Source organism: Rhinolophus ferrumequinum, chromosome 23 (genome assembly GCF_004115265.2).
Source record: "Rhinolophus ferrumequinum isolate MPI-CBG mRhiFer1 chromosome 23, mRhiFer1_v1.p, whole genome shotgun sequence".
NCBI lineage: Eukaryota > Metazoa > Chordata > Mammalia > Chiroptera > Rhinolophidae > Rhinolophus > Rhinolophus ferrumequinum.
The window spans coordinates 40,804,098-40,829,681 of NC_046306.1; the positions used below are offsets into that span (position 1 = coordinate 40,804,098).

At 38.9% G+C, this 25,584-nt stretch overlaps 1 protein-coding gene across 4 annotated transcripts in view; it reads right to left on the bottom strand.

Moving 5' to 3' along the window:
- The window catches only part of RALGAPA2 (Ral GTPase activating protein catalytic subunit alpha 2), a 316,937-nt gene that overhangs the window by 270,081 nt on the left and 21,272 nt on the right, over positions 1-25,584 (bottom strand). For all 4 annotated transcript variants that reach the window (XM_033094559.1, XM_033094558.1, XM_033094556.1 and 1 more), the window contains exons 2-3: positions 22,932-23,042; positions 19,345-19,397 (exon numbers count right to left, since the gene is read on the bottom strand). In XM_033094559.1, coding sequence (XP_032950450.1) covers positions 19,345-19,397; positions 22,932-23,042 — 164 coding nt within the window. The remainder of the gene's footprint in view (positions 1-19,344; positions 19,398-22,931; positions 23,043-25,584) is intronic.

The following is a 25,584-nucleotide window of genomic DNA, read 5'->3' on the forward strand; positions in this document are numbered from 1 at the left end:
GTTCAGAAAACTTATGAGAACTGGACAGTTAGGTTTAAAGGGAACATTCTGTGAATGCCTGTGCCACAAGGATAGTCTGGTTCTAGAAGGACCCATGTGAGTAGGAGCCCAGCAGCAGGTGGACCTAAAGGGAGAGCAACTTATTCTTCAAATATCTTGGGCCTGGCCACTCAAATCTTAATAAAAATGACTTTCTGATGTAGACAACAAACTTTCATTGAACTCTCAGTGTCAACATTTGTTTTAGACCCTAAAATGTAAAAGAAATAGAGCTACAATAAATTATCTAAAACTAAGATGACTACATTTTTATCTAAAAAAAAAATGTTTTTCTTCTTACACAGGGAATCCCTTTGAGTACAGTACATTATCTACCTAATCACTAGCCATGCTGTTACAGAGTAAGGAAAGCCCCGCTACACCCTGTCACATCCTTTTCAATCTGTAAGACCAAACATTGCATGTTGAGAAGGGCCCATTTCAACTGTACCTCTCACCACATCCTTACCAGCAGGCTTTCCAGCTAGATGAATTCCTTAGAAGAGACCCTCCATTAGCCATCTTGTATTCCCAACATTAAGAATAGTGCCTGGCACATAATGTTTCCTAATAAGCACTGCACAAAACAAATAGAGGTATAAGCGAAAATGAAAAACAGGAAGACAAAGGGAACTTTAATTTTAGTTCATGTATACAGACAAACACAAGGAAATGCCCAAGTTTAAGGAAGGTATTCATACTCTAATATGGTAGAAACACAGAACCTGGTAAGTGGGCATTTGTAAAAGATAACTGAGAATAGAATTGTGATTTCGAACATTACAGTAAATCTTAACGCTTGATTTGATCATCACTCAAAAAGCAATACTTTCCTTGGCTAACAAGAAAATGAATAAAAGTATTTCAAAAGAGAGACTTAAAAATCAAGACAAAGATATCTAAAGGAAATATGGAATGTAATAGAAAGGGAGGGACATTTAATTTCTCCCTCCTGTATTTTAGAAATCAACCAATATTAAAATGTTAAAAAAACATCATTAAGCAATGAAAACCTGGAAAGGGTAAAGGATCCCATCTACAACCAAAACACTTAGAAGAATTACTGTTTAAAGCAAGATGAAACTGCAAAGAAGCATGAGGGGGTGAGTTTGGGCCCCTCCCATGAAAGCAGAACACGCCTAGAATATGCAGCCAAGGAGAAAACCATCCTAAGGAGAAATAGAAATTCATCCTTTTGAAATAGATTTGCTAAAATTAATAAGAATAATAGGGTAATTTTTTAGAATTTCTCATTCATGTTCCACTGAATCATTTTTAAGGCCTAGAAAAATGAAGGAAGCAGATACACAAAAAGTAACATTCTGGAAATCAGAAAATATTACATGGAAATGAAACACATGGAAAGCATGACTCTAGAGAGTCCACACAGAGTCCCCCAATGTAAGCCTGCACTGGGGACACTGCACATCACAGGGCCTCCCTATAACTAAATAAGTTGAACAGAAACAATTATCTAGATCAGGGCTGTCCAAACTTTTTTCAACGTTTTTCACCAAGGGCCATATGCGGTAAAATACACAAACAGCCGGGCCACTCACTCGAGGTGAAGTACGTATTGCCTCACCTGGTTTATTTAAGTAAACTAAATATATTTTTGGAATTTGCTGCGGGCCAATAAAAAATGGATCACGGGCCGCAGTTTGGACACCCCTGACCTAGACGTAGCATATTTAAAGTTGTAAATTCAATATATAACTACAAACCTTATAAAATCTAAAAAGAAAAAGTAGATTATCCACAAAGGAACAAAAGTGAGCCCAACCTCGGTCTTTCTTTCTGCAATATTGAGCTCCAGAAGACAGTGTGGTCAACGGCTTATTGTAAGCCAAGCCAAACAGAATGGGCACCAAAATACAGATACACATGAGAACAGGAGCCCCAAAGCAGACCAGGTGCCCATGTAAGAATATAGTGTATGATAAAGACAGCTAGAGTAAAGTATACCTGTTTGAAAAGCAAACAAAATTCAATTTTGAGGGGAAAAAAAGATTATGATTTTGAAAATTATTAACCAGCTATATATGTTTGTAGTTTAAAAAAAAATACTCTAGAGCTGAAGTATATCAGCCACATACCTCCCTTCCTCAACATACTAAGTGATTTATGTTCCAGCAAATACAGAGATTAATTAAACAATCGAAAAACAAGGGTGCAGAGATACAAACACTGTGAAAGTGAGCTATGTTTATATAATTGGAGTTAATACGATTAAAAAATAGAGTAAATTCTCAAAATGATTAACATAAGAAAAACAACATTCTAAAAATCATTACAATAAAATAATCTGGATATAAAATGCCTAAAAGAACTGAGAAGTATAAAAGATATATGATGTTAAAGTAAAAGTATGGGGTTATCATTAAATACTGCTTTATTCTTGATACGGATAATCAGAAGAAAAAAGGTTCAAATAGTATGTTGTTAATTTAAAGATAATTATTGGAATGACAGAAAATAGAAAGCATATCTTCCAAGTCACAAAGTATATTCCATAATGTGAAAGTCAGTGACCTCTCTCCCAGAAAACAAAAGTAGAAAAAACAATAAATATATTAGTTACAACAGAAAAAGAGTAATAAATACAAATAGTTAAATTCTCCTTCAAGACAAGTCAATCAGAACTGGCTTTCAAACACAGAAAGATTAACAATAAAATACAGAAAATGACGTATCAGGTACACATGGACACAAACGGACAACAAAGTAGTATCAATATAAGTGAAAAGTTTTTAAGGGAGACACAAGGAATCATTTCAAATAAATTAAAATTGTAATTCACAACTTAGCTATATATAATACTCACAAACCTTTATGCAACCAATAAAATAACATAGCATGAAAATAAAACAAAGAATGAAATCCATGAAAATAAATCAAATACAGAAACTGAGGGGAAAATACATTTATAATGGAAGATTTTAATGCTCTATCTTTGACATATAAAACAATCCATACAGTACAATACAGCAGATTTAAATATACAGGTAACCCCCGTATAACACGGTTGTTAGGTTCCTTAAAAATGCTGTTATGCAAATCCGTGTTATAGAAACAAAGAACTAGTACAAAAAAGGGTGTTAGGTTCCGAAAATTTTAAAAAAATACTATTATATTTTTATAATTAAGAGAAATATCTTTATTAAAGTAATTTTCACCAACGTATATAACGTATTCATATATATTAAATGTTTTCTTCGTCATCACTACTAAGCTTTTATTACATTCCGTGTTGTTCAGGGATTTCCCTAATTTCAAATGAGATATTTTTTGCTCTTAAAAGCTCTTACTACACTCCATGTTGTTCGGGGATTTCTCTAATTCTCAAACCGTGTTAGAGCAAAACTGTGTTATAGAAGTGCCGTGTTATACGGGGGTTACCTGTAGTAAATATTGGTTTACTAGCTATATATATTGAGAGAGAAAATTTCACATCACAGATTTTAACATTTCAACAAAACATTTACCAAAAGTTATTTTTCTAAGCCATGTGAATAAAACCCTCAAAGTAGGAGTTGCACAGGTCACAAGCAAACTCAGTGCATTGGAAGCCCACCACTAAGAGTTTACATTTAAAAATTCTCAACTACTTGGGGATTTTAAAACACTCTTCTGAGCAACACTTCAGTTAAAAGAAACAACTATAATTATAGACTAAAAATTATCAATAATGTGAATGCTGAATAACAAAAACTGATCAAAGCTGAAACAAGAGGCAAATCTGCAGACTTTAATTTTCTTTAATACTAGAATAAAATAAAGAAAACTAAATTTTAAATTCAAAAAGTTTTATAAAGGTGATTTTAAGGAAGAAATAAATAGAAATAGAACCAAAGCAATTTTCATATCAAAAAAATCATCTCCAAGGACTGCAAATCACTAAGCTATAGATAGGAATTTGAATTGGCAGCAGTGCAGGTAATTAAAACAAATACCTCTGAATCAACCATTTATTTGTTTCATTAATAAATATTCTTATTAAGCGTCCCTTTTGTGCCAGGTACCATGTGAGGGAGGAGAGACAGAAAGATATAGAACACTGTTCCTGCTCTAAAAGCTACAGCCCACAGGGGAAAAGGCGAGAACATCAGGGATGTCAGTACATGCACAGGAACTGAGTCTGGACAAGGGTCTCGCAAAGGGAAACCACCCTGGGACTGAATCCTGAAGGACACACAGGAGTAAGCCCGGCAGAGAAGGGCATAAAGGCAGACTACACAGCATGGGGGAAGGGAGGTGGACATCCCTGCTGCTTTGTCTGGGGACCTTCAAAAGATTGCCAGAGAGCGCAGAAGTAAAAAGGGTGACAAGGGATGGAGAGGGAGGAAGAGGTCAGGTCAGGAAGAGCCCTGAACACCTTGCTGGGGAGTTCGACCTATTCTAAACAGCATGGGAATCAGGATTACATTACACAGAGAGTATTCCAGGCGGGTACGGGAGACAGAAGGGGCAGAAGATCACAGACCAAAAGACTAGTTAGTAGACAGCCCAGTAGGGGGGAAACTGAGGCTCTGAACAAAGACTAAGACAGTAGGCAGAAGAAGGTATCCAAGAGCACCTGCGTAAGATGTACAGAACCTTGGAGTGGAGAAAAGCACTATGAATACTGATCAAAATGAATAGATACAGAGAGGAAACTAAAAACACAATATTCAAACACTTGGAAACATAGGCACTTTAGAAATTGTTTAAGAGGTTGTTTTTTCACTTTGCTTAAGATCATACAAAAGTCTAATCTCTTTTTAAAAAAAAAATCAAATTGCACTAGAACTAGAACCTTTACTTTTGAGAGAACATCCAGAGACATTCACAAATCCCCAAACTGATAGCATATAATTCTATCCACAATATGTTGTTTTGTCCTGAATAGAGCACTCATGAAAAGAGATTCAAAAGGAGTCTTCTTTTTACACAAGGAAGTTACTTACATGGGATATCTTAGTCACAACCAAATCTGTCATGCTCTTCTTTATTTCATGCAAGTTTCTATTTTCTGGCTAAAAACTATTTTTCAGATCTCTTCAACTTTGGTACTAGTACAAGTTAGCTGTCTTTTCTGTGCCATTTTTTGTTTCGCAAAACAAAACAAAAAATCACTTCCAGAGAGTTTCTGGGTTAAGTGATGAGGAATCACAAAGCCCAAGTGAGATGCCACCATATGGTCCCACCATCCCAAAAACGTAGAGAATTTAAATGCTCGCCTAACCAGTCAGGAAGTATCACAGACGTGCAATCGTCTCGGGCTGGCCACTCTGCCAAGTTCACTGAACGAATGCCCAAGGTCCATACGGTAAGAGCAGCTGATACACTGTAGGCTTCAAGCTAGACTCTTTCCTTCTAACCTGTCCAGTATCACAAACACATCAAACACTAGGTGTCACTCACAGCCACCACACTACAGATCCAAACAAAACAAGCTATAGAAAATTCACAACACAGCAAGCATTTGTACAACTCTATTCTATATAAAAAAAAGAAACCAACCCATTCAAATTGTGTTAACATGTTAATTCCAGACAATTTAAAGGAAAATATTCTGCTGTTCCAACAACGAATACAACATGCTCAAATTTTATTGAATATTCCATATATTTAGCACTGATGCAGTTTCTACCACCTGCCCTTACAAGGTTCTTAGAGGCAATTGCCAGAGCTGCCTTCCAGAGGACCTGCTCCTGAGGGGGTCAGTTACCAACGAGGCACACTGCGTGAAAGGGGCCAGCAGACCAGGAAGCGCAGGGCACCTGGGCTGCAACAGATAATCAAAAGAATGTAATTTCAGACTTACACAAACATCCTGTCTCCAGTTTCCCTTCCCCAAAGGTGGATTGAGTAATTCAGTATATCCTGTTGGGTCAATCCCAAGTTTCTCACCTATAAGTCTTGAGGCATAAGGAAAACTGTAGTCTTAAACATTAAATTTTTAACATGCTGTAATAAGATAATCAAACTTTAACCACAAACAATGCATTCAAAGAATCTCCAGAAAGGACTAGATGTTTATATTTTGTTTCCATCTTTCAGTTTGCAGAGATCGTAAACATTTCACGATCAAAAGTGGCCCTGAAAGAGTGAGCGTCGTGCGCCCTGTGTTTTATTTCCCCAGTCTCCAGTATAGAGCACAGCACCGAGGAGTAATTACTGAGCTAACTCAGCACCACTGGCAGCACAGGACAGACCAGTGAGAACGGGCATAACTGGCCACTCAGCCCTCTACTGTGGTCCCTGCCGAGGGGCTCTCACGGAGTACTGTGGAGCAGGTCACACTATGTGATAGCAATAATGCTATCTCTAGAGTTGTTCTCAACCAAGGGCTCAGCCTTAACAAAAACAAGTAGGACTAACGTCATGAAGAGTGCCAGAACAATTTGTACACCTCTATTACCATTTAGTCTATATATAACACGTTAATGTACGCCCCTGATGTCATAAAGGTGACCTGATATTCTGGTCATGATAACCAGTGGCATTGATTTTGCTTGCCAACTGGAACTCAGGACAGTTTTGGGGAGGGGAGATGGGTATCTCAGTTCTTTTGAAAATATTCTCCAGAAAATTTGAACTGACACTGGCCTTTTCTCAGTTGCTATCCATCATTAAGAATTATGGCAGTGACCCAGGAGCTGCATTCAAAACTGAATCCATTCTTTAAAAAAAAAAATCCATTCAAGTTTCCAAATATTTGAACTCCTCAATAAAAACTTAAATTCCAAGGATGTAAGAAGAACCTCTTTTTCTTGTTAATTTTATTTATTCTTGTCCCTCCTCCACTCAATAATAACAACATGGTCCTTAAGGGAAAAAGAAATAAAAAGCAGTAACAGTATGAGAGGTTTATGGAAGGAAGTCTTTCACTGCCGTGTGGGAGGAGGGAGCAGTGTGGGAGTATTTTTGCGCACTGCACAGCCTGGAATAAGAAATGACAAATAAAACAAAGGAAAGCAGGGGCTGTATAAACCAGTTAATTGTAAAGAACATAGTTCCTCGGTCTTGCTCTGTGTTATTGCTCATAAGAAAAGGCAATAGCCATTGCATAAAGAAAGAAAAAGAGCTGTGACTTTATCCTGTGGGCCCCCTGCCCTGAGTGAGTTGACTTGGCTATGATTCAGCCCAAGCTTCTGCACTGAACCTCTGCAGGAGATTCTAACTTGTTTTCATTTCCAAAGAGTTATAAAAGATACACAGTGCCACCAGAAGAAGGAGGAGTGACGGGGAGAGGTAAGGGGGAGAAACGGAAACACCAAAGAATTGTTTATAATCCTATTACAGTTATAACTCTAGTTTTTCTTCAGGCTATTCTTAATTATTAATATTGAAGTAAAATGGTGCTATTAAATGTGAAAAGTGATACAGGCATTTGTATGGGAAACAAATCAATATTCAAATTACTGAATGGCAGATACAAAGCAATTGTGTAAAATGAAAATCAACCATTCAGTTCACCTTTTGCACAACTCCAGGCACTGCACTGGATTCAGTTATGTTATTATCAGGAAAGCTATTAAAAGCCCTTTCCCCCTATTTTGAGGAAAAGAATTCAAGGCTAAACCCTCTATATAAGCTCCCTTGGAACAATGAAGAACAAGAGACCCAGTGTTGAATTCCATTAAAGTAAGACAGAGATTCTACGCCCGCCTGGATGCACCGCAGGTCAATTATAGCTCCCACATATAACTACGGCCAGCAAGACAAGACTCCACACACACGAGTCCTGCCTCCGATCCAGCACTGGCTCCACACTGCGGGGAGGGAAGGGAGACAGTATGTAGGAGGCCTACGGTGAACTTCTGAAACCAAACTGTCATCTGCAATAGTAAAGGAAAACAAAAACTAGTGACGACGGTACTGTGTCCCTTCCTCTTTCTGCCCTTGAAGGAGCCCCCATATCCTCTGCACTCTCTGGGCAACTCACCTGCCACAGTTCGCCTCGTATGCCCACACTTCAACCTGAATCTCCCACACCAAAGAAGGGGTGAGGGAGAAACAGGAGGCATTGTCCTCAAATGACCCTGGAAGTATTCTCTTTATCTTGAGGATAGGGGAGAAAAAAGTGGAAGTTGTGGGGAGATGAAGTACTACGTTATTTAACTGGCCATTATTCAAACTATTATTTTCATCTTAAAACAAGCATGAAAAGAGTAATATAAAATTGTGTGTGGCTTTTCATTTTTGTGTTTACAGAAAGCCACTTGGAAGCCATGCTTCCCCAACCTACGGAGGTAAATGCTCATTCCCCTCGGCCAAGGGCACTTTGGTAACAACGCCTGAGAAGCTCACGGAAACCATTTGTGTGAAAAGCTAACCCTTAAGTCCTCTGCCCCAGAGGACAGAGATGTGCAAATGCTGAGGACTAACCACAAAGAGGAGTGTTTAACAAAGAGGAGTGAGTCTTCCACATGGGATAACAAGGCTCTGATGGAAGACCACAGAGCTGCTCTGTCTAATCAGTAGCCATTCGCAATACAAATTTGAATTTACATTAGTGAAAATTAAAATTTAAGTTACTCAGTTACACCAGCCACATTTCAAGCACTAAACAGCCTATGTGGCTAGTGGATACCTAACTGGATAGTGCAGATATATAATCCCATCATTACAGAAAGTTCTATTGAACAGAGATGCTCTAGAGGAAAAGCTACTGAGACGTTTAGATATACAAAGGCTAGTCAGAGTAAAGTTAATTTAATATTTAAAACTATATGAAAGCATAAAACTAAATCTCATGCTAAAAATGACTTCCCTAGTGAACTTGTTTTGAAGACTTCAAACAAAGCTACATTTGCAGCATCGTTAAGTTGTAGAGCTGGAAGAGACCCCAGAGCTCAGCTAGTCCCATTCCCTGACTCTCTGGACATGGATGCTGAGTTAAAGAAAGGTTAAGTACTTTTCATCAAGGCCACACAGCTTGTTAGTGTCAAAGCTTCCTCTACACCTCACCAGCCTTCTGCTATCTTTCCCCTATCTCTTTATCCAGGGAGTTTTAGGTGACACAAGAAAATGTCTTTAACATAACAATACCAAATCACCCCATGGGAGATAAATTAAGAATTTAAGAGGCTTTAATCCAACAATACCCTGTTTCCCCCAAATAAGACCTAGCCGGACAATCAGCTCTGATGCGTCTTTTGGAGCAAAAATTAATATAAGGCCCGGTATATATTATACTGATATTTGTATTATATTATATTAATTATATCATATCACATCAGATCAGATCATATCATGTTATAGACCCAGTCTTATATTATAGTAAAATAAGACCGGGTCTTGTATTAATTTTTGCTCCAAAAGACACATTAGAACTGATTGTCCGGCTAGGTCTTATTTTCGGGGAAACACAATAACTATTAACAGGTGCGAATCACTGTGGGGGATACAAAGGATTATAAATAATGGTTGCTGGCCTCAGGAACCTTACAGTCTCATTAGGACGCTAAGACAGCACCTTAAGGGAAAACTAAGGACATCCAGCTATATTCAAAAGGCAACAAGAGGGGACGTACTACACGAGTTCACAGAAGAGAGCGGGCAGCTCTAGCTGGAGTTGCCAAAAGAAATTAGTGGGTATGAACAGAGCCTGAAAGAATGGACCTGATGAGGAGAGCAAAGGGCAGTCCTGAAAACATAACTGCATGAAGCAAGAGGCAGAAGTGAAACTATGCAAAAAGAGGTAAAGGGGCAAGAAGCAGAGCAGTGTGTGTGACAGAGCACTTCCAGAGACAAACAAAATGTGAAAGAAAGCTACACAGGGGCCCGACGGGCACTCTGCCGTTAGACCAACTCCAGCCACACTCTACGAGTTATAAAGAACACATTCTCTAGGAAGGAAAAAAACAGTGTTTGTTTAATTTGAGGGGGTAATTTGGATAAACTTAAAAGTTAGAAATCTATAAATCAAATGTCCTGTATATCTGTGATTTCTAACTGTGATAATGAAAAACAGATGAGTGAGTAGCATTCTGAGGTCAAAAGATGTGTAAGTTTGAAATTAAATCTGTTCTGTCAATGCATATTATATTTTAATTAGAGGTTGGGAGGGTAAGGAAATGCCTTGCTATCACATTCTAGCAGCTTTTTTTAACCATATATAAAGAACTCCAAACTATTTCATTTCTCTACTAAAGGGGGACGGCATATAACATGGCGACTTGAAATATATCTGTAATAACTATATTTTCTCATTTTCTGTATTCTTGAAGCTCTGACATTCTGGGGCTTTGCTGACCTGGAAGCGACTGCCCCTCCTATGGTTAGTGAATTCCTAGAGATAGTGCTGCCAGCATGCCTTTGATATTTCAATCAACTAACCAATCCTAAGTCCATACCACCAACCACCTCCTTTTATGGGCTCTCATACTCTGGGACACTAACCCCTTGCCCAAATCACCCTACTGTACAATAGGGACCACCCCTAAAATCCAGAGCCCACCAAAATCATTCAAACTATCCAATCCTAGACCTGCTTAGCTTGCTTACCTTGCCTTGCCCATTCCTTCCCCCAAAAAACCTGAAAAAGACTGCCTACTCATTTTACCTTGGTGCTTCTCTGTATAGCCCTAGGTGATATGTCGTGCCTCCTATTGCTAGGGAATTGTGTCTACAATAAAAACTTATTCCGTCATACAATCATTTTCATGTCTGTGTGTCTTACCATACCTGATTAAAACAAATCCCAGGTACCATTAAAATAACCTCTCAACTGTGGAGTCCAGAAGGTTCTCAAAGTCAAGTGAATTATTTGAATTTAAAGCCCATTCACCAGGTGCCTTACATTTTTACACCAATCCTCCTTTTCCTCTATGGAGGTAGCCACCACTAAGTGAAACTTCTAAAAAGGAACATTCAGAATTTTGGAGCTCTGACATAAATTCATTCTTACCAGTGGACTCTTGAGTTTACTATGAAATGTAATATATGCTCCATGAGAGCAGGGGGTTCTGTCTGTCTTGCCCACTGCCCTATCTCCAGAACCTAGAAGTGTGCCTGACACACAGCAGGTACCCAGTAATTGTGTATAATAAATGAATGAATTGTACAATAGGTGCATGCTGGAATAGACGGGCTGTGGAATACGGCTTGACTAGCAGGAGAATATCAAAACTCCTAAATGGTAGGCAGTATGACAATGAGTTAAGGAAATGGGTTCTAAAGTTGGACCAGAGATTTAATCTCTAATTACCATTTGATACATGTGCAATCTTGGACAAATCACCTAACATGACAAAGCTCTCATTATTCCATTTATTAAAAACTGGAAGACAGAATCTACTTCAGAAGGAAAGGATTAAAAAGGATGACCCATGTAAAACATTTACATTCTGGTCAAAATGCCAATGTATATTCATTTTATGGAGTGCCACACTCCCATCTGAAACACACAGCAATGATAGATGAAATATGTTTTCAAAATAAGAATAAAATTAAAGCCATAACCTCAATAAAAAAAAGTGACAAACATCTCCTTGAAGTAGCAACAACAGAAACTCTTAAGTGGTACACAGATTTGAAGCCACAAGCAAAGGTGACTGGAGGTCAACTTCCAAGGGAAAGGTCTGCTCGCTACCTGAAACTGCAGCTTACACTGGGCTGGCAGACTTGATTGCACATCACTTGCTCTATTAGAGTAAGTAATGTCTCCGGTAGCTCACCACATCTAAAAACTACTGTTTCCTTTTTCAAAGATTCCCTTCCAGATTGCCCCTGATTTACAAAGACACACAGCAGGTCTCTTTATGGACTCTTCTGTCGTGCTTTCCTCTATGCTTTCTTCCAGTCCATTTCATATTATAGACATCTCTACACAGATTCCCTTCTGTGATTTAACATGTCTTAAGGGAGCCTTTCCCAATTATTTAGATCTTGATAAGTATTTACGTCCAAATCCTCAGAAACTATTGCTTTATATGGCACTAACTTGTAGAAAGTAGCAATAAGTTACTTAACTCTCAGAAAGAACAATACAAATTACAACCTAACTTCTAAAGCCAGAGAGAGAGAGAAAAAACATAAGCATAAACAAAAGTAATGCAAGTTTATTATTCATTCATATTTACTATGCAAAATGAGTTTTATTAAGCTTTGAATAATACATATCCGTTCTATTATATAGGCAACTAATCCTCTGTAGATGGTAATGTATCAGTAATAAAACCCTCCCTAATCTAGAATTTATGGACATGAGAAGGTACTGAAACCTGCTCTGTGGGAGGTATAGGACGACAGTCTCTGATGGGCTTTCCTGTTTCAGGACAACTAGACACGAGATCAGTGACAAAAAGTACAATTATCAAAATATTTCTAGACTTTGGAGGACACAGGGAAACTACCATAAAAAATGGTAGAAGAGAAAAAAAGTGAGCCAAAACCTGATCTGTAAGCAATGAGCTCAAAAAAAAAAAACAATGCAGGGTTTCAGCTAATGCAAGTCTACAGATGTCTGTGCCCTCCAGACCCCAGTTCCCACAACATGGTAATTTTGAGAAACTGAACCTGAGATTCCATGAATAAATCAGGACCCTCAAATGGAGCCACAATGATACCAGTCAAGAGTACTCCCAGACTCCTGGCAAAAGCAAAGACAAAGCCCTCCAGAGGAAAAAAAAAAAAAAAAAACAGGATTAAAACATTATATTTATATTCTATTAAATCTGATCTCAAAATCACATCACAAAACATGCACGAAAACAAGCCATTATGAGACAGCAGAAATAACCAACAAATTCAGACAACAAAAGACTTCAGATACTAGAATAATCAGATATAGAAGATGAATTGTTACATGTTAAATGTTTAAGAAAATAAAAGGTGTCTAAAAATGAACAAGGATCAAAAGACTATCAAAAGCAACCAGACACATACCAAACCAAAAGAAGTTAAAATATGAAAAAGAATCACTGAAATTTAAAACTCAATGGAATAACTAAGCAGCAGATTAGACCCAAATGAAGAGAGTTGGTGCACAGGAAGAAAGAACTGAAGAAATGTCACAGAATAGAACCCAAAAAGATAAAGGGAAGAGAGGACAAAAGCAAGCTTAAGAGACACACAGGACAGGTCACGAAGTTTAAATAGGAACCCAAAAAGTATGGCCAGAAAGAACAGAAAAGAGTCAATATTTGAGAGGATGGTAGCTGAGAATCTTACAGAAATTATAAAAGATTTGAATTCAGAAATATAGGAAGCATAAATATATACCAAGAAAGATAAGAAATCTTCATTTTGTGGTAAAACTGCAGAATGCACCAAAGATTATGAAAAAGATATTAAGAAAAGCAAGAGAGAAAAGGCATTTAAAGGAACAACAATTGGACTGAGACAAGAGTTTAAAACTACAGCAGCAACTAGAAGATACAGCAAAATAATATCTGTGAAATGTGACACAAATACTTCCCCCCTCACCACCACTATGCCTAATATAAATAACAACTGTTTGAAGACAATGAAGATTAATCTAGAGCAGATAAAACTGGAGAAATTATGACCTTTAGAAAAAGGGTCGTGCAGATAAGTTTTAAAACTTTGGTGATAACAAATTCTTAGAATTCTTCTAATTCTTTGAAAAATATATAATTTACGAAACCTGAATCAAGAAAAAATAGAATAATAATCCTAAAATAATACTAAAACCTGAATAATCCTAAAATAATACTGAAACTATTAAAAAAATTAAATAAGTAGTTAAAATTAAAAAAACAAAAAAGCACCAGTTTCAGATAGTTTATACAGGAAAGACTAAAATCATTCCAGAAACAGACCATTCCAATCTTATACAAACTATTTTACATAACAGAAAAAGAAGAAAGGCTTGACAACAGATTCTATGCCCTTCAAAACGGGATCATTTGAAAACAGCATGCGGAAGGGAGGTTTAAGCCCATGTCAGTTGTGAACACAGATCCGAAAACACAAACAAAACGTTAACCTCCCAAGAATTCAGAACTGTAATTCACCACACTGATTCATGAAGAATCGTCATATAAGTTCTCTTAATCAATGCAGACAACAACATTCAAAAACTTCAAAACCCATATGATTATTTATAAATCTTACCAAACTAGGAATAGAAACAAAATTCCTTATCCTGATCAAAGACTACCTACCAAAAATTTACAGAAAACATTATTCTTAATTGATAAAACAGGTATGGGTAAACAGGAACAAGCCTCGGAGAGAGCAGCCAATTCCAGGGCATGGCTCCAACTTAAGTTTACATAACATATGCTAAGGTTGTGATAAGTTTAAGTGAACCTTCCCCAACTCCAACAGACAAAACTGAACACAGCAGAAGATTCCACTACAGGCTGAAGCAAATTACATCCTGGTTGGAGAACGTAAAACACCAGCTAAACAGAAACTCAGCACAACTGTCTAACCTTAGACTCTGTCCCTGGCAACTCCTCTGCCAATATTTTCCTTCTTAAATAAACTTTCTAACTTCTGTTCCTTTGTGCCTGGTGAATTCTTCCACAATCTGTGAGTGGTGACCACAACATTTTGGTGGCCCGTACAGGGATGCTCTCTCCTGCCCATCTGGGCTCTATCCCCTCTGATACCTACTCTCCAACATGTGGTGCAGTTGGCAGTGGCAGCTCACCCAGGGGCAAATCCACACACGCTAGTTGGTCTCCTTTCTCTCTAGTTTCTGCGAGTGTCTCGCGAATCCCCCACGGGTTAGGCAGAAACTGACGTTTCCTGGCTGGGATTACTCTCCAGCGGAATCAAAAGCCTGACCTATTCACCAAAGGACTCCCAAGGCCAAACGGTGTGAGGCTCCCCGCTCTCTCTCCCTCCCTATCTCCTCTACTTTCACCTTTCATCCGATCTTCCGGGAAAGCACCTCCAGTGACTTGCTGGAGCATCAGTTAGTAAATGGATACTCCTGGGGACGTTCATGAGGTTGGGTCCACGACCCTTGACCTTCATAGCACTAGGGACGCCCTCGTAGCTAACAGTCAGTCAGTTTCTCTCGTTGGCTCCCTCTTGGTACGAGGTGAGGTACCTATTAGATCCATAACCCAGAGTTCGACGACCCATTGTTCGGAGACTCAGGGACACACCCCCATCTCCCACCCAGGTATCAGGACGAACCACTACCCCCGCAGTCATGGAGGTAGCCCCACTATTCCTCAAGACTTTCCCCTCGGCTGTCTTCTTAAGAATTGCCAGTATTTCTCTCTGCTAACTGACATGAAGTTTGTTAGACTACTAGTCTACCATCTTCCCTAGCTGCTGGAATAAAGTACACTTTTCTCCTCACCAACCCTTGACACAAGTTTTTGGGCCCCAGGTGACAAGCAGTATTGGACCTAAGTTCGTAAAATCCCTGCCGCTTGTGGCTGGCTGGCCCAGGGGAGGGGATTACAGGGACGTTCTAGCAGCTACCAAGAACTTCTTTGTCTCCGGAACTCTCCTGGCTCTACCCCTCTGGGTGACAGCCTCCTATAAACACCTAAATTGGTGAGAAGAAAAGCAACTGATAGGATTTAGAAACCACGGGTTAGTAAGTCTCTGTGAGTATTCATCTGGTTTGGTTTCTGGTTTGTTTGCTTTTTTGTTGTTGTTGTTCATCTCTACTCTGTCCTTTCCCTTTTTTTTTTTCTCTTTCTCCTTTTCCTTTTCCAATCTCCCACCTTTTTTACAGCCTCCTTGGAACTGTCCTCTCTGCAATTGCTGGTCTCTGATATCTGTGTTTGTTTATGGTTTATTTGTGATATGATGTCTCTGCCTCCAGATAGTATTACCAGATTATAATATTTGATTGGCTTAAAGAAAAAAGATTAAGTGCTTATATAAATTAAAATAATAAAAACTGACTCAAGTACTTTTCAGGATCATGTGATCTAAAAAAATATTTGATACTAAGGTTCGTTTAACTTTTGGTTAAACAGACATGTCTTTTAAGGTTATTAACATTAAATATGGTATCTTTTGTTTTACCTGAGGTTACAAAAATAAATTCATGTTATCTCTGTTACAAAATTTGTCAAGAAAATAGCTTGGGTAATAATTAACTTTAAAATCTCACAGAGTTAAGAATAAGAAATAACTAAAGTAACATTTTAGATGAAACTTTTTAGTAATAACTATATGATGTGGATGCTTGGACATGGTTTCCCAGCATCTGTTGGCAACTTAAGATTTTAATTGTTAAGCTGTGTTAAATGATAAAAATTATTGAATACTTAGGTATTTTAAAATAATGAAATGCTGAAATATTAATTATTAGATAGGTCTGAGTTAATCTATTTCTGGCTTCTTGTCATAGGAACATTAAAAGATAAATTAAGATTTGTTAATAAACATATCTTGCATTTTTATTAAAAAGTCTATGCTTTTGAAGGTTGCAGAGTATGTTCCTGGATTTGCCAATGGAAGTGCTAATTGCTTACATTTAGTTGTCAGTAGAAATTAAGATTCTGAAGGTTACCGATTTTAATTAATATGAAAGGAAATGATGTGTATTTTCAAGGAAGGTATAAGGTCTGGATACATTTTTGAAGGAACTGAAAGAAAGTAGTTTGTCTAAGGATGGTTATTTCTGAAGAAACAAACTAAGAGGGACTAGGAAAGTTGTAGGTTTGTAAAGGAAAATCTTGAGAAATTTTTATGTATGGTTGAGCTAAATACAATTAATTAAATAAATTTGAATATCAAAAGTAAGTTAGTCAAGTTGAGTTTTCTCTCTGTAGAGTAGGACAAATTTCTTGAACTATTAGTCTGCTACTAATATTATAAAAAAGTTTTCTGCCTAAAAAGCAAATATTGTATGTGTCATCAGAATAATTTTCTATAATTTATATTGTACTAATCAGGTCCTTGTCCATGGTTACTTAAAAACCTAAATCTCCACAATAGTTCAGAACTGAGTTTTGCTAATAATTATATATATTTCTGTATTTTAGGACTGGTAGAGTGCATGTGCCCTCCTCGGCATCAGATATGTGCCAGTGTAAGAAAGCTTGGCCTGATATTTTCCCAAACCGGGCAGGATACTATGAGGTTGGACAATTAAGTTCGCGAACTCATCCTAGAAAAAGTACTACATACCTCATTGCTAAATATCACTACAGTCACCTTCGAAGTACTCCCCTTAGGAAGCTCTGCACCGATGCCAGTGCCTAGTCCACCCTTCAAAGCAATTTTGGAACTCTTTTCCTGGAATGGCCATCAGAGCTTTTGTCGTATTACCATTGATGTCCTGAATGTCATCAAAATGTCTTCCTTTCAATATTTCATTCATCTTCAGGTAAAGGCAGAAGTCACTGGGGGCCAGATCAGGTGAGTAGGGAGGGTGTTCCAAAAGTTATTTGTTTACTGGCTAAAAACTCCCTTACAGACCGTGCCGTGTGAGCTGGTGCATTGTTGTGATGCAAGAGCCATGAATTGTTGGCAAAACGTTCAGGTCATCTAACTTTTTCACACAGCCTTTTCAGCACTTCCAAATAGTAAACCTGGTTAACTGTCCAGTTGGTACAAATTCATAATGAATAATCCCTCTGATATCAAAGATTAGCAACATCGTTGCAACAAGTTCACAAACTTAATTGTCAGACCTCATATAGTAATTCTAACTTACTGTTGCATCTGGATAAGAAGGCTCAGATTCTGGAGGAGGCAAAGAGACTTGTTTAAATGTCTTTAACAGCCAAGACAGGGAAAACAAGGAAAGAAAAGAACAATGAGACTGGAAATGTCTGTCTGTCTACCAAGAAAGCCTAAATAAATAAATAACAAAATGTTGGAATTAAAAAAAATCATATATATTCACTTAATCCAGCAATGGGAATGGAATGAATGAACCAGGGCTAAATTGAAAAACAAGGATAAATCTTAGAAATAATGTTGAGTGTAAAAGGCAAGCCACAGATGATTATGTACCATGTAAGACCATCTACCACACTCAAAACCAAACAAAACTACACAATGCATTTAGGGATACAAATACTTGTGGTAAAACCATTTTTTAAAAGAAATGGAATGACAAAATGCAGGGAAGGGGACAGAAAAGACGGGATCAAGGAGGAGCACCTAAGTAGCTTCTAGTTCTTAAAATCGGGGAGACAGAGGAGGGCAAGAGTATGGGCTTAACTGTCATGCTTCAAAATGTGCATATGTAAGTTCTTTAGTAAATACATCAACTATTACATAAATAAAATAATTTAAATTAATGGAATAGTTTAAACAAATGATGATCAGTAGATACATATTTAAGATGTAAAAAAAATAATATAAATGGAGCCTTTTTAAAATAGTCACAGCTGCCATCCCAGAGGGACTGCCTTGCACATCTTACAACTGCACAGGTTTCATTCACAGGAGGATTACCACAGAAAACACAAAATCACCACAAAATATGTACATGAATGTCTGTTACTCCGGGGAAGGAGTATAGCCCTCAAAGGTGAGAAAGAACCACAGCTATTGAGCGCCAGCCATGAGCTGAGTCCTGGGCTGGAGGTTTCATACCTGTTTTATTCCACAAACCCAGAAAGCTCATGGAGAGCCTTCCTCCCCTGGCTTCCCCCTGTAGCCAGTTCTGCAGCAAACACACATTAGGCCTTTCCTTTACAGTCCTAAAGCTGATCTAATACTACTAACCTAAGCACATGTCTCTTTAATCCTTAAGTGATTTCTAGATAACCAACAATTAACTTTCAGAACCTATAATTTGGTTCTGGTATACCTCTCACAGTATCAGCAATCTGGCCACTTGTATAATGCATTTGGACAAGAAAAACTCTCAACTAATAGATCAAAAATCACACCCAAACATTGTTCCAATTTTAAAGAGAATATATGATCAACACACATGGACACACAGTTTATACAAAGATCACAACCTCACTAGTAGTCAGAAAAATATATATTAAAAACTGTTTTTACATGTCAGAGTGCATAAATGAAAAGGACAAATCATCTCCAGTGTTGGTTAGGAAAATTTACACGAGACTTACCTAGTTTACATATAAATTTATATGACCTTTTTGAAGAGTAATTTGGCAATATAAGTATTTAAAATGTACAAATGTTTCCATCTAATAATTTTATGTCCGGGTACCCACACAGGAAAAAGTCTCCCATATATTTGCAAAAAATTTTTTTAAAAATCACAAGAACATTCTTTGCAGCATTGTTTGTAAAAGTGGAAGGAAGGAAGGAAGGAAGGAAGGAAGGAAGGAAGGAAATACATGTCCATCATTTTTATTTGTCTTCAAGTGAAATTGAAGATCTACAATACCATATTTTCGACAAGAATCTTAAAAGCTAAATGAATTAACAAAAACTTACTTCAAAAAGAAAGAGGATGGAGTCCAGCTCCTCCCTTTGTGACTTATTATTTCCTGGAATATATTTAAAAAAAAAAATTAGTTATCATGACAATGTATAAATTTTAAGATATTAAGAAATTATGTTAAAAGGTATCTCAAAATATTTAAGCCTCAACATACATTCATTTATTTAAATAATACTGGGAGGTAGCATGGAGCCCGTGTTAGGAATGCAGATGGTCCACCGACCAAGCCAGGCCACCTGGGTCCACATCTAGCAGAGCTGCTCCTTGTTAGGTGTTTAAAAACAGCTTCTATGTTTTCTCAGTTGTGATCAATCCATGACAGGTAATTTATTCATTTCTCAATTAGTTACGCATGAGGTCAAATTATGATAAGAATGCACAATAAAAACAGTTCTAGCTTTGTGATATGAGGAGGCATAGAGCAGTAATACTATAAAAAGTCATTACTCTTTATGAAATTGCACACTGTTCTTTTGATAATAACAACAATACCTACAGCAGCAGTTACCATTTATTGTCCAGTCTATGTACCAAGCATTGTAGTGAGTGCTTGGCATACATCACTTAACTTAGAAATCAGCAAACTTTTTCTGCCAAGGGCCATATAGTAAATATTTCAGGTTTTTCAGGCTCCTCTAACAACTACTCAACTCTACTGTTATAGTGCAAAAACAGCTACAGACAATACATAAATGAATGGGTATAACTGTGTCCAATAAATCTTGATTTATAAAAACAACCAGCAAGCTATAAGTTGTGGAAGCCCGATCTAACTGAATCCCCACAATTCCATGAAGTCGATGTCATTTACTTATTGAACAAATACTAAAGAATGTCTCTATGTCAGGGATTATTCCAAGGCCTGAGGATAGATGAGTGAACAAAACACAACAACCTTCGTTCGCCCTGAGGAAGCTTACATTCTAGCAGGAGGACGTGTTCGATAAATTAATAAATGAGAAAACCGAGAGGCAAGGGAGATGGGAAATGCCAAAAAGACTGGTACGCAATTTTGACTAGTGAAGTCAGGGAACACCTCGCTAAGGTGCACCTCAGCAAAGATATAAAAGAGGCAAGAAGTCAAGTCACATGGAAATTTGGGGGAAATGTTTTCCAGGCAGAGGGACTGGACAGTGCAAAGTCCTATTGCTGAGCAGGTTTGGCCTGGTCAGGAAAGAAGTCAATTGCAAGAAGGTCCTTGTGTCTGGAGCAAAAGGGGAAGGGTTGCAGCAGGTGAAGTGAGAGAGCTGGTGGGGTGAAGGAAGGCAGGAAAATAGGGTGTGAGGCCACTGTAATGATTTCCGGAACGGGAAGCCGTTTGAGGGTTTGGAGTGCCGAGAGTCTTAATTTGACTCACATTTTTAAAGTATCATTCCAGCTGCTCTTTTGAAGAGACTTTGGCAGGGGTTAAGGAGGGAGAGGAACACACAATAATCCAGGTGAGGATAATGCGAGCTTCAGCATTACCAGTGTAGGCATGAGAAGAGGTCAGTGGTTCTGCATGTATTTTGAAGGTAGAGCCAATACCTCTGGATTTGGCCTGAATAGCTGGAAAGCTGAAGTTATCACAAGATGAGTTCATTATTCCTAGTAAACATTTTCCTTTATTCCTTTGTTTTGGTACACTTTCTTTCCTGCACTCAAATCAAAACACAGATTGTACTAAAAGTAAGAAACTTCAAAATTTCACCGTTTTTACTGGCTCTTCATTATGATTCTATGCAGTATATCGTAAAAATGGAGAAAGTTTTTCTTCTTCCTATCAAAAGATGTCTATTTCTCCATGCCCTGAATCTGAGATGCCATGTGACTTGCTCTGATCAATGTGGTATTAGCAAATATGAGGCAAGCATAAGCTTGAAATTGCACTTTCTGAACTTGGAACCCTAAAGCCGCTATCTAAAGGGGCACAAGATAGCCTGCTACTCAGAGAAGAGGGGCCACATGGAGGAGAACTAAGGTACCCTGGTCAATAGCTTGGCAACCACAAGACATGTGAATAGGCCATCTGCCATGAACTGACATCAGAAGCATGAGCTAGCCTAAACCAGAAGAACTGCCCAATAGACCCAGAAAATCATAGATAAATGACTGGCTGTTGTTTTAAAGTACTCAGTTTTCGGAAGGTTTGTTATTTAGCACAAAACAACTAATACAGTCTTGAACCACTACATTTTTCCAAAAAGATAGAGGAAGCAAAAGGGAGAAGAGGGAGGGAGGGAAGGAGGACCCTTTAGAAACAGGGTTTTTAGGTTGCAGGGTTCGGGGGTTTTTTTTAGATAGGGGTTTTAATTTTTTCATTGCTATTTCAGTTATACATACCACATTTTTCTCCACACACCTATGAAACAAAAAGTAAAGTAGAGCAAAGCTAGAAAACAAGATAATCACATCATTTCAAATGTGAAATATCTACCGATTTGGCAAAAAAAGAATTTTAAGTTTAAGATTTATATCAATTTATAAATCACAAGGGGGAAACTGGGCAATTCATTAAAAAAAAATAACCCTTGTTGGTATCCTGGGAACATGCCCGTGTGTGACTTGATGGCCCACTAGAGCCTGGAGCATGGAAAGACTCTAAACCGTCTGCTCTACTGCAGAGACTGCACAGAGCCTTGCCCGAGATTCCTTCCCCTCCACGTTTGACATCTGCCTCAGGTTTTACAGAAGCAATCAGAGCCTCTGTACACTCCTCTCCATGTCCTCTTCTTTATATTTGACCCTGTCTCAACCCACTTCCTCCATCATCTTGCACCGTCAGTTACTTCCCTTTCCTCAGCCTGCAAACAAGCAAATGCATCCTTTAAAACCTTCCCGTGACCAAGCTACTCTTTGAGACACAATCCTCTGTCTTCCACATCATATCTTTGAAAAGGGTATTTCTCAACTGTCTCACCACCCAGTTACTTCATTCTCTCTGCCCGGCTTCCAATGCCACCACTCAGCTAGAACTTTCCTTTCACTACTCAGTGACAGCTCCTCGATGTGCTATCATTCCCTCGTCCTGCTGCTCCTCACCTTTTTGCATCATCAGCCATTGCTGATTTCTCATGCCTTGAAATTCTTCTCTGGGCTTCTGTGACAAAACACTTTCCTGGCACCCTCCCCTCCACCACTCCACTTTTACCTTTTCTCTTTGTCTGGACATGGAGAGGAGTGTAGATGCTCTGACTGCTTCTGTAAAAGGAATTACTGCCCAATAAAAGGAATTACTCCAAATCCCTGACTGTCACTCTTTCTCTACATGCATTTTCTTCCCTGGCAGTAGCATGATTGCATCTCTCTTCCCCAAGTTCCAGACCCTGTATTTTTACTGCCCAGCCAGAACCTACACCTGGGTGTCCCACAGGTACGTTATGGATATAAGGAAAAGGGATACAGGAGAGAGAAGTCAAAGTTATGTTCTGGATATTGAGTCTAGTTCATAAGCTGCCATTACAGCAGCAGGGACCCTGAAGCAAAGCTAGGTTTGGGAGTGTAAGATGCATGAAAACCTAAGCATTTAAAAAAAAAAAAAAAAAAAAAAAAAAAAAAATTTAGAAAAATATCAAAAAAAAAACTTTGTAGAAATGCTTACCTTTTAATTTCAAACTATTTTCCAGTGTTATAAAATTTTCATAGAAGATGAAATATATCTGAGAATAGTTGGTCTCAAAAAACTGCTTAAGTTCACTTGTATCCACATTATCTGCAAAGAAAAAAATTCCATTTATGGCAATAACCTTCTACAATTATCAGAATTCACAAACAACCTTTTCAGAAATTAAGTAAAAACTAGCTTTATTCCCATATAAGACAAAAAAAAAAAAAAAAAAAAAAAAGTATTTCCATCCATTTATCCTCCACTACGAGAGCTCTGAATGGGCTTGGGGCACCTCCCCAACATGCAGACCCCTGCAGGAGACTGAGTCAAGGAGATCAGAGCCACGGGGACACAGCACTTACAGACCAGCTGGACAGTCAGCACCACTGAGGGAGGTATGCGGAGGGACAGGATGACTTCCTGTTAGGGGATGGGGAAGTAGAAGTTCATGGAGAAGGCGGCTTGTGACATAGGCCATAAGAGGGAAGGGTTTGTACATCTGAAAAACAACTTTGCCCCTGGAGTCATGGCCAGTCTCTCCCCCATATCCGCTGACATAAAACCAGCTCCAGAGAACTAGTGGGTGCTTCCCCCACCATACCCACCCACTTCCATCTGGGCCACTGGTCGCCCCCTTCCCTCTAGCTTCTAGGTGATGTGTCCCATTCCTGTTTGGACATGGTGAGGTCCTCCATGTGTTCCTAGAGTTGCTTTGAGTAGTGTTTCTCTGTTTGCACCAACTGTATAGGGAATTTAGTCCAGCAACAACTCCAGCTGGGACCGAGCCAGCAACACAGCCACTTCTTCCAGGGGCCCAGCCATCCCTAGAAACTCCCGTCAGAGTAGTAAGTCACCCACTGTCAACACACCTTTGTACATTTCCCTTAGCAAACAAGGTGGGTTGCACCACTTACAAAAGAGTCGTGACTAAGGTGTTAGCTCTGTGGAAGAATACACTAGTATCCTTGGGAAAATGAAAAATAGCTTCCTTAAACTTATACAAGGATTACTCAAGAAAAAATATGTTGCTATTCAATCTATAATAGAGTGGCATCGATGGCTTTTGGGGCCCTAAAACTGTGAATACGTGTGAACGTACCCCTTACTATGCTGAAATTCTATGAAGTCAACACTAATGCTGATGCATCTAAAGAGCTGTTTTCCTCTCATGACTATATAGAGGCTTTCATGCAATTACAATATCCTTTCATGGACATTATTCTTCTTATGAGCTGTACAATCTTGCCAAGGAGGCCTTGTATGCCTTCCACAGAATGTGTCAGTTCCAATAAAGGCCTTGTTCATTTTCACTCCAATACAAGCTGCTAGCCCGTTCACCACCAGCTGTTCCCTCTAAAGCGTCTTCACCCAGCCAGCCCTACTCGCCACTCACTGCTCAGCTCAAACAGCCCCAGCCCATCCTGAGACTAGGTCAGTGCCTGCTATGTGCTCCATCGCCCTCTTCTTCCTGTCACAGAATGTGTCATACTTTACTTAATTCCTGATGGAATTTCTGATTTAATTCTGATGGAATGATCCAAATTCTGTTAGAGGTACTTCCTACCCTCATAGAATTGTCAGTCTATCTCATGCATCATATTATGTCCCCTGCACCTAGCACAGTATTTAGTTCAATATTTTCTCGAACGAACTGAATGACAAAATCAGCCTGTAACACACAATGATAGGATAATGACCACAACTTGTAAACCATTAGATCACACGCCTCTAGGGGGCAAAATGGCCTAACCCTCCTTCAAATCCTTGAATCTATCAAGAGACCTTCAGATCCTTGAGTGTATCAAGAGAGAAACTTCACCCCTCTGCTGAGGACTCCCCATTTCTGTCTGTAGCCCTGACACGCCCTCACCACAGTCCCCTACCCCTGAAGCTCTACTCTCGCAGACTGCTGCCTGCTGGATTTCTCCACATGTGGGCTAAGAGGCTTTTGCAATTAAACATGTCCAAAAAAAAGTATTGTTTTCCCCCTCAAATTGTGATCTTCCCTCAGGCACCACAACACACCTAGCTGCTCAAGCCAAAACCTAGACATTACCCAGGGTTCTTCTTGGTCCTTCACACAGCCCATTTCCAGTGTGTTCCACCTGGAACATGTCCCAGCCCTGGGCTACTTCCTGCGCTCCACAGCCCTGCCTGGCATACATCACCATGAATCCTCACCCATGCTGGCTGCCTGGGCTCCCCATTTCCACTCTTTACCCCTGTAGTCTATCCTCCATGCTGCAATCAATAGGAAATTTTCATAATGTAAATCAAGTCAGACAATCCCTTTACTCAAAACCTTCCAATGGCCTTCAGTGGTACTTAAAATCCAAACTCTTTACCATGGCCTGTAAGGCCTTTTTTTCCATTCCCCAACTTCCCAAACGTGTTCCCCACTTGGGGCACCTCTCGTATGCTGCCGCCACCCCTAGATCTTCATATCGCTCATTCCTTTGCCTCCTTCAGAACTTGGATCACACAAATTGACCAAGTGTCCCCGTATGTCACTCTTCACATGTCATCCCCTCGCCCTGCCTTCTTCCTCATAGACTTTGTAACGGATGGATGCCTGACAGCTCACCAGCAAATGGGCCTCAGACACAGAATGCAAGCAAGCAATTATCCCTCGCGCCACAGACGTGGG